General features: G+C 43.3%; 1 protein-coding gene across 1 annotated transcript in view; it reads left to right on the forward strand.

The window, feature by feature from the left end:
* BLTP3B (bridge-like lipid transfer protein family member 3B) overlaps positions 1 to 15,644 on the forward strand; it is a 115,153-nt gene extending 99,509 nt beyond the window's left edge. The window contains exons 19-21 of the mRNA XM_088478935.1: positions 1,904 to 2,012; positions 5,392 to 5,600; positions 15,125 to 15,644. Of these exons, the coding sequence (XP_088335061.1) occupies positions 1,904 to 2,012; positions 5,392 to 5,600; positions 15,125 to 15,247 (441 nt within the window). The 3' untranslated portion in view covers positions 15,248 to 15,644. The remainder of the gene's footprint in view (positions 1 to 1,903; positions 2,013 to 5,391; positions 5,601 to 15,124) is intronic.
* The last annotated feature ends 1,965 nt before the right edge of the window (positions 15,645 to 17,609 follow it).

Consider the following 17,609-nt stretch of genomic DNA (forward strand, 5'->3'; position numbering starts at 1 on the left):
TTTCTAAAAGCTAATGCCGCCCATGTGTTTTACTCTATAGAAAAATGTGGTATATGTTGTTCCTTACCTGTCCCAGCAAGCACTGTCTGGAGTTTATGGAATATCGCAAGGGCGTATTTATAATGGGTGCAGGGTATGCGATGCACACAGGCCCCTGAGTCTAGGGGAGCCCACAGTGCACACCACGCACCCATATTTAGTTTATACTTACCTTTCTGCAGTCTTCAGAGTGCTGCTCTGCATCGCCAGGCTGGCGCTAGATCACAGAGAAAATGGCGGTGGCCAAAGCTTGTCTAACATTAATAAACAATATTTCTTAACATAAGCTACCGACATGCGGCCCTGTATTCCCATTGTGGCCCCCAGCTTAACGGTGAGTGGGGGGCATACCTTTAATCTTTTATGGAGCCAGGAAAATGTCAAATAGCAGGGTGCTTAAACCATAATTATTAATAAATATCAGATCTTGGACATCAGTGACATTAGATCAGAAATGACTTAATCAGAGGCGTAAATCCATTAGGTTACATTGCCCAGTATCCATGAAACCCCTGGGATTTCCCAAGCTTCCGATAACATTCCTTGAGGCTGAGCATGAATCGCGACTGATAACGGCTAATTGTATTACACTGCAAATGTTTCATTACATTATATTCTAATGCTGGTATACTCAATCTGCTTACCACCAAGCCTGTGTTTTGTTACCTAATTTCAAAATCATACGCAGATAAATGTACAAAATAAATGTAAAAACATAAAAGGGTGAAACAACATCAGAACAAAGTAACTGTCTGGCCATGGTAAAACAGGTATGCAGTCGGGATGCCAACAGTAAATGCCGACTGTCGGCATCCCGACTGTCTAATCCCGGCAAGGGTCTAATGACAGGCGTTTAAATCCCGACACCTGCCATTTTACCTATACCGGGAGCCCGACGCCCGGCATCCCGATCGAAGGTAAGCCGGGCACGGGCAGCCGCAGGGGGGAGGGTTAGGTTAGGGGCTCCCTGGGGGGACTTAGGGTCAGGCACCCCCCGGGAGGGTTAGGGTTAGACATTTAGAGGGGGGTTAGGCACTTGGGGGGAGGTTAGGGTTAGGCACCCCTAAGGGGAGGGTAGGTTAGTTTGTACTTACCTTTGCTGCTGTCGGGATCTTCACTGGTGCCGGTCTTCCGGCGTCGAGATTTGAAATCATACCGATCCCGGTAAAACAATATAAAGTAGGGACTATAAAGTGATTTTATTTATTAATATCCTTATAATTAGTAGAAAGACATTGGGGCGGATGCAGTGTTGAATGTCCATTTGCAGAGGGTATCTTATGTGCTTCCATACTGTACATGGTTCCAAAACGAGGGTATGCAACTGTGTGTTGGTCAATTCAGTTGCATCTCCACTTGTGTGAAGTGGTGTAACCGGGCTGCATCGGGGCATTCTCACGTAGGATAAGTTTACTGAGGGCATGATGATGGAACTGCGCACTGCGCCAAGTTGGGCGGAAGCATAAATGCTCCTGTTTTCAGATTTCTTTTATAATAGAGCTACTTGTGACGTTTGCCAATATATCTGCAAACATTTTAAATGATTTAAATTAGATTTGAATAGATTTGAGATACAGTTGTGTTTGTGGGGAAAGATTTTCTCCCTCTGCACAACAGGCTTCCTGTCTGTAATCACACTGAAGGACTTTACAGTCAGACCCTTGTAGCAGAAAGTGGATGATAATGGTAAAATATTTTCTTTACTTGTATATGCTTTTACATTTCTGTTAAGTGTAGGCAGCTTTCTTCCCTCCGTAGATATAAAAAACCCTTAATAGGATTAGAAATCTGTTAAATATTATCTCTTCACAAATGATGATCTGGCTGTAATATGCTTGTAATGCATTATTTTGTATGTATTAAGGATGATAGTCCGAGGAATAACAACAGTGACCCAGAGCCAGAGCCTGTAATCCTGAATATTGAGAATCTCCTAGTAGAGCGATCGGACGATGGGTCTTTTTGTATCAAAGGTATGTTCTATACTCTTGCTGACCAGAGAGATAGTCAAATACAGATGTGTCCTTATACATCTTTGCTGTAGTAGCGGTAAAAAGGCCCTCTCTGTGTGCCATGTCCCGCGAGACTCTGCTAGCGCCGGGCGTCTTTTTTTTTTTTTTCTCCAAAGATGCATCTGAGTTGCAATACGATACGACTAGGACGCACCAGCAGACTGTGCTTATTAATTTACTATGCAACACTTGTATGTCTGTGTGCACCTGAGTCTCTGAATCTGTATACGATGTGCTACAATATAGCGGCCTCAGCTTTTTTCATTCCAAGTTTTGTTGTGGTTTATATACAGACCTGAGGGCCTGATTCATCACTGCACGCAGCTGCGAATGCAATAGCGATTACGCATGCACTTCAACTGCGATAGTATGCTAATTCATTGCGATTGCAATGCCGTCGCAGCACAACATAAGGACGCCCACTTTACCTTACACATATCCGTTATGTTTAGCAAGATTGCAAAACCATCGGTAACATCGAGTACAATCGCAGCCTCATGCACACTTGCACAAGCCCTGACCTTACTCAGAAATTGATAACTTCCACGCACGCTATCAGGCATCAGGCCGCGTCGGGCAGCGCAGTGGCTAATTTCTGCAAGCCCATGCAACGGCGTTCAAACTCACTGGCACGCCTGCGTTTCCCCGACCATCCCGTCACCTCCTACAAACTGCACTTCCTGTCATCCACTCTGCGATGGGTCTGTGTAGTCACTGTGATCGCTATCCCTATCGCAGTGGCAGATGTCTATGCATCGCGCACACTGTGATGCATACACATACGCAGTATGCAACAATCGGCCGATTACGTGCTTATTAGCAACTGCGATCCTTGCTGAATCAGGACCTCAGCTGCACACAGGTATACAGTACAAGTATCACATTTCAAAATAATCAGCACAGTCTGCTGGTGCATTGCGACTTAGATTCATTGTCAGCGAAAAAAAGAGACCTGATACTAGCAGAGTAGCACAGGACCCTGGCGGCTCACTCACGCTGCGTGGCGTCTTAACGCTGGATGTATGTGGACACATCTATAGCTGGATCTTGGGGGTAGCAGTATTACTATAATAGCGATAAAACAATTGCAGAAAACAAAATGGCAAGTTAATGGAGCATTGTAAGGGTATAGCCCTGTCTATGTTTTGCAATGAATACTTGATTTGTTGAATAACTTATAGCTTTCTGCATTGCTACCATGAGAAATAGAAGGCGTGACTTTCTGCAGCCTTTGTATTTGTTGCGCCACTGAAGTCCGTAAGCCAAAAGCAGAGAAATAAATGGTGGAAAGTGGGTGACTGTGGTGTATCTGCATGTGAAATGCTACATTAGTGTCAGTGGCTGTAACACTGTAACGTAGCATTTCACATGCAGATACACCCGCAGACACACAGAGAACATAGGCACGCTGCATATCATTTAAATCAGCGGAAGCTGCTTGTGCTATCTATTCGCATTGTTGCATAAAAAGACACACAAAGATGAACGGCGCTACCGAGTCTCACTGGCTACCGCGTTGTGTGCTGCGACTTGTAGCGCACGGAAGATAGATGTATGTGGGCACATCTGTATACAGAAATAAATGAATGAACATACCTTCGTAAAAAAAAATATATTTCTTTAAATTATGTGTGAAAAGCAATCATCGTTGTGCGAATAAGACTCATTTGAAGGTAAAAAGATAAGTGAAAAGACGCTTGGCACTACTGAGTCATGGCATAGCGGGACTAGAAGGGTTTTTTAACGCAACAGGAGGCTAGATGTATGTGCAGACCATCCTTGTGTTTATATAGATTTATAGGGAGGTAGATTACTGTTTGTGACAAGAGCAGACTCTCTGTTGACCTTCAGGTCTGATTCTTCATTGATGGAAATGACAGTCAGCTCTGGACGGGAGACGTTCTGTGGCTTCTCCCTTTAGTTGTGCTTAGCTGTGCTGAAACTTTGGAGTCTGATTTTTGGAGTTTGGGACCTCTGACAGGGAAGATACAGTGATTCATACAGAAAAGATTTTGAAAGTGGATCACCCCTATAAATTAGATAGTGTAATTGAGGAAATACAATTCGCTCTTAGGTTCTGGCGCCATATGTCGTTGCGCGCATAGCTTGTTATAACGGGAAACGTGCTTTTTTTTTGCTCACAAAAAAAAAAATCAATGTTTTCCTACAAATGTTCTGTTAGAATTTCCCGTTTATGGTAGGCTGATTCCGCTCGCACCTCCATAGGCTGTATGCAAAAATCAGCCTGTGACACATTGGGGCTGATACAGGGATGGACGCAGTTAGCATCGGCCGCAATGCTAACATATGGTAATGTTGCAGGAGGCGTCTGAGGAGAAAAGTCGCCTCCTGACTGCTTTGCAGATCCAAGTGCTGCTTTCTAAAGCTGGGTACACACTAAACAGATTTATCTGCAGATGATGGTTGTTCATACACACTGAACAACCATCATTTGTGTTCTGTGTGCTAAAGGGGGGCGGGTGCCCGCTGGCCGGGGGTTCGTCGCACCCCCCCCTCCCCGCGGCTGCCGCTGCGAGTGTAAAGTTGGTTGGCTGACCGCCTGCGCACACCGCATGATGCCCCAATATTTGTGCAGATAGACTGGGCATCGGCTTTGCAGACATTCACAGACATATCGCTGGTGCACACTGGCCGATGGGCACCCAATATATTGGCCAATCAATTGATCGGCCAATATATCTGCCAGTGTGTGCCCAGCTTAAGACGCAGCTCAGGGGGCACTGCATGCAATGACACTTGCACAGGCTCCGCACAATAAGAGATGTATGCGAACCATTGAGGTTGCGTAAATGTCTGAATGAGGCCCATATCTCACAAAGCCACCGGAACTTGTAATTGAATTCCTTAATAAATGCTACATTAGGCAAGAATGGATTGTTTATAATGGGATGCACTCAAATCCACCCAAAAAACAACCTAATAAAAACATTACATTTTATTGCTAACCCTTAAAATATATTAAACATTTATATAATTTTTTTTCTTTCAAGTTTTGGACGTATCTTTTGGCAATTTATCCTAAAAACAAATAAAAAGCGAGAGACTGTGATGAATAAAATGTATAAAATTAATATAAACAAATATACAATAAAATAAAAACTGCTAGTACATAAGGAATGAGTACTTGGGTATAATTTTCATTGGGGATATTGAAGCGTGGTGTTAAAAATATAGAAATAGATGTTTTTCTCTGTCCCTGCAGCAAACTATTGTGGTAATGCATGCAATCATTGATTCAAACTGCTAGACTGATAATCTTTCACTGTTCATGTTTCCTAATATTATTTTAATATATCTATAATTTTTTTTGTTTATAAAGGTTATCCAGACTCCAGCACTGACACCAGCCTGAATCACAGAGAATTAAATAATGTAATTTTTAGAAACTGTGACAATAGCAAAAGTATACAGCACAAAAACAACGCTACAAAATGCACACAGACACTTTTTGAAGACCCTGTGCCTCCTGCCGAATCGGATGTGATTAGACGCCACAGTCTAAAAATTCAGGTGGTCAGTAAAGAACAGGTACGGAAACTCTGCAACATTGTTGAAAAAAATAAATGGTCTAATCGGTTTTGCAGGTATTGGAGTCCTGGAGTTCTGGCATTAGGAATTCCTTTTGTTATTACCCATCTCAAAGGGTAAACGTCAGGTCTGATGTAAAATTGTGATGTATCCAGATTAAAATGGGTGCTAACCTAAGAAGGAGTTAGGTGGCGGTAAAGTGTACTCTTTATTTATGCAATGGAGGTGGCCATTTTGTGAGAGGAAACAATTCATGAGGCAACAGCCATATGGATTCACAACAAACACTGAAGATTAGCCATCAATAGGCTATTTACTCTTTTGGTAGCACACTATACAGCAAGTAAGAAGGGTGGAAGAAGACCCTTGGGGAGGAAAGTGGTTCTGGCACACCCCAATAAATATGCTCTATTAGCCGATATCCTGATTGTCCATTCAGGAGCAGCATTACCGGAGCAGAATAGGGTAATGACTGCTTCTGTAAGGATGCTAACCATACAGCAAAGGCCAGTGAGGTAGCGAGATTCTGTATTTATATGGAGAGATATGGTAATCTGTTACTGGGACTGTGAATGCTCAGTCTGCTGTCTCAGCATATTGAGGATAGAGCTGCTAGATTGTGGTAGAGGGTTGGGGAGGACACAGCACTTGAGTATACAACCTTAATAATGACTATGTTAGATATAGATGGAAGGTCTTTTTGAGTGATTTCAGTGTTTCGGGCCGTAGACTTAAAGCTAAACTCTAACTCTGGAAATTATAAACTTTTAAAAAATATTTGGAGCTTAGAGAGTTTGAGTGCTGAGACGTTTTTGAACGGTATGGGAGTTCTGGGTTCTTGGGAAAACTGGGCTGATTTTTTAATTTTTTTAGGTATGGGCTGCACCTAAATAGGGTTGATGCCTCTGTGTCTGTGCAGAGCTTGTCTAGATAATAATAATAATAATCATTTTATTTATATAGCGCTTTTCTCCTACAGGACTCTGCTTTACATTTGCCTTTACAGTACAAAATACAAAATAAGCTTAAACAAGGGACATTAGTGAAATGCTTGGGTGAAGCGGTAAGTCTTGAGTCTATTTTTGAAGGATTCTAGAGTGGAGGCCTCTTGAACTGTGCGGGGAAGTGAGTTCCATAAGGTTGGAGCCCCAAATCTGAAAGCTCGACCCCCAGACAAATTCCGGGAGATTCTAGGTAGTGTATGGAGAAGACACACATGCTATTTAGCATTTATTACTTGTAAGGCACCACAAAGTGTCCACAGATACATACATACATACATACATACATACTGGACTTTGAGTCATAAGCAGGTCCATATGTGGCTGCAGCTAGTGAGTTTTACCAATCCGCACAGGCACCATTGCGAACACAGATATTTGCCTTTCTCTGGGCGATTCTTGACCACTTGGCACATATGCATGGAAGAGAACCATCACGTGGGAGCACTGTAGGCGTATAGTGGCGTGCAGCCAGAGTTGCACTATAGTCCGAGTGGTGCGTTTGCTGAGGGGCACCTATTGCAGACTGGTCTCTTGCACCCAGCATGGGGTAGGTGTAAGGGCCGATTCTAATGCTGATGGCTGCTCTCCTACAAGCCCTCCACTGGCTCCCCTTCCCTTTCAGAACCCAATTTAAGGTTGTTGCACTCGCTTACAAAGCCCTCAACCAATCTTCTCCCATTTACATCTCTGATCTCATCTCCCTTCACTCTCCTGTCCGCCCTCTTCATTCAATTAATACACGCCGCCTTTCATGCCAACTGATTACTTCCTCCCACTCCCGCCAAGATTTTGCCCGTGCTGCTCCCCACCTTTGGAACTCTCTCCCTCTCTCCATCAGACTCTCCACCACTCTACAATCATTGAAACGGGCTCTCAAGACCCACTACTTCATCAAAGCCTTCCAGCTCTCATCCTAACTTGCTGCTACATGCTCCTTCTTCCCTGTCTACCCCATCTGTGTCACACCTGTTTGTCTGCCCCTCTCTTTTAGAATGTAAGTTCTCTTACGAGCAGGGCCCTCTACCCTCTTGTGTTTCTCCTTACTTTACTTTCATCTACTTTTTACTCACTACTAGGGCACCTAACACTTGGTTGCTTATGCTCGGCTGCTTATTTGGGTGTTATGGTTGCTAATGTAGCAATGTATATTATCCATGTCCTTGTCCTGTATTGTATTGTATTGTACTGTAAGTCACTGGTCACAAATTTTTTTATGTACTTTGTAAAGCGCTGCGGCGCCATATAAATAAATGCTAAAAATAATAATGCACAGAAATAGTGGGGCAGGGCAATAACTGCACGTTATTACGTGCCTATAGTCGCGTTAGCATTCCGCTTTAATATCCATCCGCATTCCTAATGCAGCCACATACGGATCCTCATGTGACTCCGCATCAGGTCCAATAATTTGTATCTATTAGATCACAGGTTCTCAAACTCGGTCCTCAGGACCCCAAACAGTGCATGTTTTCCAGGTCTCCTAACAGAATCGCAAGTGGAATAATTAGCTCCACCTGTGAATCTATTCAAATGTGTCAGCGAGTAATGAATACACCTGTGCACCTGCTGGATGACCTGGAAAACATGAACTGTGTGGGCTCCTGAGGACCGAGTTTGAGAACCACTGTATTAGAGCATATAGGAATTCATATATAAATGTAAATGTCATAAAACCATAAAGGGGCCCTGATTATATGGGATTATAATTGCCCAGGAATGTGCGACCCTGATTCTAGTAAATCTGGAAAAGAAAAATTATTCTTATTGATATTAAAAGACAACTACTTTTACAAAATACAGTCTAGTTGGTTCTTCCACCATCTGGTAAAAGTAGTTGTCTTTTAATACTAGATGCATAGAACTATTGGACTATGTACAGTATCAGTATCAACTATTACAAATGATATGTTACATCTAATGTACAGGTATGGGGACATTTAGGTAACAATGATCATGCTATATTCAGCATGGACGTAACCAGCAATCACAGGGCCCCGTAGCAAAATTTTGAAGGGGCCAACAAACCGCGGTATTTACTCTCCCCAAGAATTACGAGTACTAACCTCTCCGATGGCCTTTGATGTGATCTATTCAGTATGCACATGGCTGAGGCATGGGGGATATAATTCTCATCAGCCCAAAGCATACACTGACTCAGAGGAGCAGAGCGGGTGCTCAACAGAGTTGTAAGTAATTCTTACCGCTCTTGTTGTGCATTACTATGCCCTACTCACTGCCAGGGGCTGTGATGCCACTAGTTACACACCTAGGGTCAGTATTGGGCTCTTATCATTCTTGCAGAGCCAGATGCCGGCGAATATACTCATTACAGATTTTGCAGTTAGTATAGGGTAAGTACAAATGCGCACTGATGATAACTTGTACCAACCACGCACATGGGGCAGTGGCATCTCAGGATGGGCAGAACCCTGCATAAAGGTGAATATACGCATTGTTTAGTGCTTGTTTCTTTGGAGCAAGATTCGTCTGATCAGCTTCCAGCGTTCGGGCTCAGATACTAAACGACGCAGGGCTAAACACAGAGGAGAATAGAATATTGCTGCAAAAGGAAGTAGACAAATCGGAATGTTGGTCAGGAAAATGGCAAATGCAGTTTTATGTAAAATAAAGGTGAGGTGGTGTACCGAAGCTGCGCTAACTGTTATGCCACTTACACATAACGGGATATAAATGGGGAAATCATGGAAAATAATTTAGGAATACTAGTAGGCCGGAAACAATACTCAGTGTCAGGCAGCTGTCACTGAAGCTAATAAGATCCTGGGATCCATAGAAGGGGGGGGGGGGGGGGGGCAGAGGGGGGGTAAATGCACGAGATGTAACCATAACTTTACTGCTGTCAGGCTAGATTTGAACAACTCAGGAGGGCTCAGAAGGGCAACGTCATTAGTTAAGGGAATGGGAGGCTGCTATATAGAGACTAGGCAAATTGAACATGTTTGCAGTGAGAAAAAGGCACCTCAGGTGCACATTTAGCTTATGTTTCGCCCCTACAATTATTTGCTTAATGAGCTTTTCCTACCTCAGACTGTACAGGTAACATTAGACACATTGGCTTTGACTGCCAGAAATGGTGCTTTAACCATCGGCACAGAAAGGGGTTTCTCACTGTAATGGCAGTCAGCCTTGTCCAACTCTACAGAATCATTACACATCACAGAATGGGCTGGAAGCCTTTGTTTCCCCAGTTAGAGTTATTACAATGCATTATTGTGGTGGTTGATCTGTGGAATTAATCCAGTTACCATCTATGGGGCCAGGAAAGTACTTTATTTATTTTACCACTATTACTGCCTCTCTGAGGTTTTCTTTTACTTTCATTTAGGTCAATGGTTCTAAAACTTGGTCCTCAATGCACCCTAACTGTCCTGCTTTAACGTTATCCATGCTTGTGCACAGATGGTATAATCAAACTGACTGAGGTACTAATTAAATCATCTGTGCTTAAGCATGGATATCTTGAAAACCTGGACTGTAAAGGTACCTTTAGGACCGTGTTTGAGAATCACTGCTCTAGGTCAGTGCTTCTAGTTCATAAAAGGAAAGCTTGAACTGGAACTTTTTTTTTTTTTCCCCCCAACCTTCTATCTTTAACTATGGGCCTGATTCGGATTTGGGAATAGAGTAAGAAAGAGCAAATACAGTAACTGTATATGTTGGTAAGACCATGCTGCACTGCAGGTAGGGCAGATGTAAACTGTGCAGAGAGACTTAGGGCCTGATTCAGACACGGTCGCAAGCGCTGAGCGCTCGGAGCCGGGTCGATGGTGGCCCAGAGTGCGTGCGCATGACGGAGCCAGCTCCGACGTGCGCATGCACGAGACCCGGATAGAGACGGACAATCCGTCGCTCCGTGTCTCGTACCAAAGGGGGCGTGCTGTCGATGTTGAGTGACAGCACGCCCCCTTTGGTGGGCGGGCCGGGGGAGTGGCTGCCCAAACGGAGGTGTTCCCATGTGAACGCCTCCGTTTGGTGGCGGCCCCACTGACATCACGAGTGATGTCAGTGGCAGAGATTTCGGTTCTGTTAGAGCCGAAATCTCTCTGGGGCTTGCAATGAACGAGACCCTACCACAAGGGTCTTGTCGCAAGCCCGATGGACGCGATGGTCTTAACCATCGCGACCATCTTCCTGGCCGCTCGCTATAGCTGTGGGTGGTCACCCACAGCTATGCGAGCGGCCAGGAGGCCGTTCTAAAAAAAATATAGCCAGGCCCTGATTCAGAGCGAGCTCTGAATCAGGGCCTTAGATTTGGGTGGGGTGTGTCCAAACTGAATTCTACACTGCAGTGTAAAGCTAGGTACACTATAAAATTATCAGTATATTATCTGTCCAATCTGGCTGGTTGGAACAAAAATCTTGTAATGTATGATCGCAAATGATAAATTACCTTTTGTTCCCAAACACTGGATAACAAACAAAAATTGGTCGTTTAGACAAATTGGTTACATTCGTTTGATTTAACTAATTTGTCAGAACGACTGTTTTTTTGTCCATCTTCCGGTGTTTGGGAGCAAATAGTTGACTGTCATTTTGTTCCAGCCAGATTGGACAGATAATCTTATAGTGTGTACCTGGTTTAGGAATGTCCAGTAATTGTGGGCTACATGCAAAAGCAGTCAGTATTTACTCTGCATGCAAAAAAAGGAATGAATTTGCACTCCTTGCATTGCAACATGGGTTGTCCAGGTACACAGTTACTTGCTTTATTCCCAATTCAGAATCACGCCCTATTTACTGGGTGGACATATGACCAGTTCCAGAATTTATGAGCACCTCAGTCTCTGTGACTCCGGAGTTAGCAGTTTACCCTGGTCAAATGATCACCAAGGTAAAGAGCCCAGGCAATCGGATCTGGGTATAAGACTTAGATTACCTCTCCAACAGAGCACTAGTAGAACTTTTCCCAATACAGTGGACACTGCCATATAGTCAGGGCCAGACTGGCAATCTGGCACTCCTGGCAAATGACTTGATGGGCTGGTCCAGTCTGAAAGCCTGGCCTCCCAGCTCCACTTCCCAGATCTCTACTCAGCCAGAATACTGAGCGACAGGGGCAAGCCATGAGACCAGGCCCCGTCACACGCAGCACACCCCTGTGACATCTAACCACACCCCTTTTTACATGAGTGCCTGCGGGCCTATGGCGCATGCACAGAAGGGAATGCCAGGACTGATTTGGAGCCCCAATCCATCCCTGTATATAGCAGTATATGTCTGGTAGTGTCCACTGTGTGGTGCTGAGCATCAATGATTCCCTATTACCGGTCAAACACATTCTGCCAGCACGGTCAAACTGCACCATGTGTAAAGAACACAGTAATAAGAGGTGCATCAGGCTAATTAACGATGTATTAAGATATAAGCTTCATTATTTTATATGTATAAAGATAAAAGCTTCATTTTGTATATCACAAGAAGTTCAATATTAAAATGTGCTGTCATAACTGCAAAGTTACACCAGGCTTTAGGAAATCCTGTGATAAAAGGGACTGTTGGACTTCTGTGTAATTATGTATCGTGCAGAAGTCTGAGGCAAGAATTGTGATTTTTGTTCCTTAAAAAATAGTTTCTCTGCGCAATGAAGTCTTTGTCCAAATTAATTAGCACTTAATCACTTCTCTCTTTGAAGTGTATGCATTAATCAGGGGATCTGATTTGGGGCCCCGGTTCACCTCTTCTGTCTCCGAGGAGATTGGCAAATGCTAGATTAATCAGCAGTTAGTGTTGAAATATTTATAGGCTTTTGTGGTGGCTGCTGTTAACAAAAATTGTACCGAATCTACAGCAGCATGCAGTATATAGTAATAAAATATGAAATAAACTATAATAAAAACTCTTGTTTAATTGTCACACTCTGGCCCTCATTCAGAGGTGGTCGGAGGATGCAAGCAGTCGCTCAGAAACTCCCCCCCCCCCCCCTCCCGGTCCGCCTTCCAAACGGGGCGAGCTGTCAATCAACATCGACAGTTCGCCCCCTTTGGAAAGAGACCCGCTACAGCCGGCGCTGTCGGTCATAGCGGGTCTCACGCATGCGCACGAGGGAGCCGGCTCCCTCATGCGCATGCGCACTGGCCAAACATCGAGGCGGTCGTAGACCGTACGGCCGCCTCTGAATTAAGTCCTCTATCTTATCAGAATAGATTTCATCTTGATAAAAAGAGCAATCAGTAATATCTGTACTTGTAAATGCAACTTTTACAGCTTGTGCTCAGTTGCAATTTTAAAGTGGAAATAAATTAAGCAATTACTATTAGAAAATGTATCTCTTCCAATAAACTTGTCAGCATTATTTCTGAGTTAGATTTACAGTCTGCAAATTTATACCCATAAAACAAGCGCCACGCACATGCGATTATGTACGCATCTACACTAGTGCCTGCCTGTGACTGGAGAAGCAGTATGGTAAAGGTAAGGGTCTATGTACTAAGCCTTGGAGAGATAAAGTGGACGGAGATAAAGGGTTCAATTCATAAAGCAGTGAAAAGCCCTGTTTAGCTGAAAACAGGGCTTGTCACTGCCATTGTTTTTCAAAGAGAGACTTACTATGGAGAACCTTATTCTTTCTCCTGTGGCGCCTCTGCTTTCTTTAAGCATTGCATCACCATAGATTTGTATAGTGAATGCGATCCATAGAAGAACAGAACGCTCAGCTTTTTGTTCCTCTGCTGTGTACAGATTCGTCATCTCAGGATGGCATAATCTGTACACGGAAATCTTTACATAATGTGTAAAGGAAAAGAGCAGGGAAGATGAATACTTCCCTGTCCTCTGCTCGGCACCCGAAGCCCAATGTCCTTTGCAGCAGGTATCAATGTGACCTGCTGTTCTCAGACGCCGGTGCATATGCAGTACGGACCAGGCTGCCGACTCCACGCGTCGTCGAAGACCATGGCTGAAGACAGCACCACCGGAGCCCTGGATATCGGATTGCTTCGCCTGAAGAGTACGTATACATGAATTGCTACTTAGCCAATCTAGAAATTGCATCGAAGTGATGCGATATATAGTGAAAAGTAATTCATTTACGCACATCTACATTAATAGACCCCAGGGTACCAACCAATCAGCTCCTAACTTTCATTTTCCAAACACAGACTTTAAAGTGACAGGAGCTGATTGGTTGGTACTTTATCTCGCTCCATTTTATCTCTCTCTAAGGCTCAGTACATAGACCCCAGTGTAATGTAGGCCATGTAAAGTAATGGCATATGTGTGCAACTGCGAACCAATACAGACCTGCGCAAAATACCAATACGACTGTCAGTAGCCATATATCTATTGCTGGTGCACATCACCCGCTGATATAGATTTTCATCAGTGCTAGCTGTTTCTGATTGGTTGATGGCAGTCGACCTTCTAAACTGATTTCTTCACTGACTGAGCTCAGATTATATGGTTATACATCACTGACTGAGCACAGATTATATGGTTATACAACACTGACTGAGCACAGATTATATGGTTATACAACACTGACTGAGCACAGGTTATATGGTTATACAACACTGAGCACAGATTATATGGTTATACAACACTGATTTAGTACAGATTATATGGTTATACAACACTGAGCACAGATTATATGGTTATACAACACTGACTGAGCACATTATATGGTTATACAACACTGACTGAGCACAGATTATATGGTTATACAACACTGACTGAGCACAGATTATATGGTTATACAACACTGACTGAGCACATTATATGGTTATACAACACTGACTGAGCACAGATTATATGGTTATACAACACTGAGCACAGATTATATGGTTATACAACACTGACTGAGCACATTATATGGTTATACAACACTGACTGAGCACAGGTTATACAACACTGACTGAGCACAGATTATATGGTTATACAACACTGACTGAGCACAGGTTATATGGTTATACAACACTGACTGAGCACAGATTATATGGTTATACAACACTGACTGAGCACAGATTATATGGTTATACAACACTGACTGAGCACAGATTATATGGTTATACAACACTGATTGAGCACAGATTATATGGTTATACAACACTGACTGAGCACAGGTTATATGGTTATACAACACTGATTTAGCACAGATTATATGGTTATACAGCACTGACTGAGCACAGATTATATGGTTATACAGCACTGACTGAGCACAGATTATATGGTTATACAACACTGACTGAGCACAGATTATATGGTTATACAACACTGACTGAACACAGATTATATGGCTATACAACACTGACTGAGCACAGATTATATGGTTATACAGCACTGATTGAGCACAGATTATATGGTTATACAGCACTGACTGAGCACAGATTATATGGTTATACAACACTGATTTAGCACAGATTATATGGTTATACAACACTGATTTAGCACAGATTATATGGTTATACAACACTGACTGAGCACAGATTATATGGTTATACAACACTGATTGAGCACAGATTATATGGTTATACAAATACATATTTTATTTTTGTTTTTCTGCAGCTCCTTGAAGAAAATGAATGTCTTAAGCAGGAATTGGCCAAAACCAAGATGGCTCTCGCGGAATCTCACATGGAAAGGGACAGCCTTCTTCATAAACTAAAGAGGACTCACGTGGAGAAATAGCATTGGTTCTAGGATTTTGCACAGGACTAAAAAAAAAAGAAAAGACTGGATACGTCTACCGGTGTAGCTAGATTATCTAGGCTGGGAATTCACTAGAAACAAAATGGTTGTCACCAGGACTACTTTTCTAGCGTTATAGGAGATAAAAGTGAAGTTTAAAGAGTTAATGTTTTACATAGCCGTCTTTATACAGCAATCATGCAGTTGCATCGTCTTAACCGTTAGGCCTCAAAAGGTAACGCTCTGACATTTTTCAAAGTATTACATATACAAAAAAAAAAAAGTTTGACAGAATTGTTTAATTATTTAAGGAAAGTGAAACATTAAATTTGTTAATTATCTTTAGGCAGATCAGTTTTAATATGGTTTAAGAATTATTTTTAAATTTTTATTTGCACTATCAATAAATAATACAATGTAAGTGCATGATGTTTTTCTTTTCTAAGACAAATACCGAACTTCAATTATTCTGGATAAGGGGCAGCCTACAGGGGAGAAGCAAAGCTATGGTGACAAGTCATCTATTCTCTTCCTTCCTGTCTACTCGCTGCTATCTTGCAGCAGTATAATCTAACTTGTATCGTTGACCCGTTTTTTCATCTGTACTCCATTTTTCCTCCCCTCCCCCCATCTTCCTGTCTTTCATGTCTGTCACCCTCACACATACACCCATCTCTAATCTCTGTGCCCTTAACCTCTCCCGGTCTCCCTCTGTCCCTCATATCTGTCACTCTCACCCCTTGCCTTCCTGTCTCTCATCTCTGTCCCTATTGTCAGACTCTCTCATCTTTAACCCCCCCTTACTTCCCCGTCACTCTCTCCCGTCTCTGCACCTGCCATTCTGCATGTCAGTCTCTTATCTGTATGCCCAATCCTCCCCCTGAGGCATGGGAGGGGGGCACTGTGTGGACAGGACAATCCGCCCCCCACTGTCATCAGGCCCTTTAGCTGGGTTGAGTATGGAATGCTGGCGTTCGGGATCCCGGTGGTCAAAATCCCAATGTCCGCATCCCGACGGGGTTTAGGATACAAACACCTGTCCGTTAGTATCCTAACCCTTCCCCTAACCTTGCCTCCCGCCACCTTGAACCTAACCTCCCCCCTAATGCCTAACCCTATCCCCTAGTGCCTAAACCTATCCCTCCATGCCTAGTGCCTAACCCTCTCCCCTAGTACCTAACCCTATCGCTCCAAGCCTAGTGCCTAACCCTCTCCCCTAGTACCTAACCCTATCCCTCCATGCCTAGTGCCTAACCCTCTCCCCTAGTGCCTAACCCTATCCCTCCATGCCTAGTGCCTAACCCTCCCCCCTAGTGCCTAACCCTATCCCTCCATGCCTAGTGCCTAACCCTCTCCCCTAGTACCTAACCTTATCCCTCCATGCCTAGTGCCTAACCCTCCCTGTCCTCCCACTACTTACCTTCAGGATGCTGGCGTCGGGATTCTGACATTTGTCGGGATTCCGGCGCAGATATTCTAAGCACCGGCATCCCATGTGCCGACATTCCCTTGTAGCCAACCTCCACCCATGGCAAACTCCCCCTTCCCACAAGAGCAGGTGAGTGAGGTGCTGGCAGGAGGGAATAGTCGTTTGCTAAAAGCTCTGGGTGGAGAAGAGAGGAGTGAGGCCGTGTCTGGAAGTCTGCCAGCCAGTGAGATCTGTGATGGGCGGGAGGGTGCGGGGCCTCCCTACAGCTCGACACAGGCTATATGAATATTATATAATTGGTAACAATGATCAACACTCACTTTATTGCCAATCATATTAAAGTGACTGTGGTGCTAATTCTGACCATGACACCGGTTTTGCTAGATTGGCTCTAATTTTTGAGATACAAGGACGAGAAACAACTGTCAGCTGACTGCTGGTTGGGTGGCCGATCACTTTATTATATACAGAGAGGGAATACTCTAGAATGATCATGTATAATATTTGTGTGTCTCACCTTCTAGAATGTTCCAATAGATTCCCATATGCACACATTATGGCTAAGTTCCCTATTTTCTAGGGTATCCATTATATCAAGAGCTAGAGCCAATTTGGAAAAAAAAATACTTTCATTTTGGAATTCCACAATTCCAAAATACCCTAAATTCACTAAAATATCCTTGGCAACTAAACAACATTTTTATTTGTTGGTCTGTGTGTAATTGATACTTGCTGTTTTTGGCATCTGTGGCCTATAGGTGGCACTAGACCATTATGCATGTAGGCAGATGTTGCTGAACATGAGTTTTTTTTTTTTCTCTATACATACCTCACAAAAATTAAAACCTTCATATATAAAACATACAACTGTAAAAAATATATATCTATACATCTACCCAGAGTATTTCCCAATATAGGAAAAAAACAGAGGGC

The sequence above is a fragment of the Taudactylus pleione genome, unplaced genomic scaffold, assembly GCF_031769625.1.
Source record: "Taudactylus pleione unplaced genomic scaffold, aTauple2 ptg000225l, whole genome shotgun sequence".
Lineage (NCBI taxonomy): Eukaryota > Metazoa > Chordata > Amphibia > Anura > Myobatrachidae > Taudactylus > Taudactylus pleione.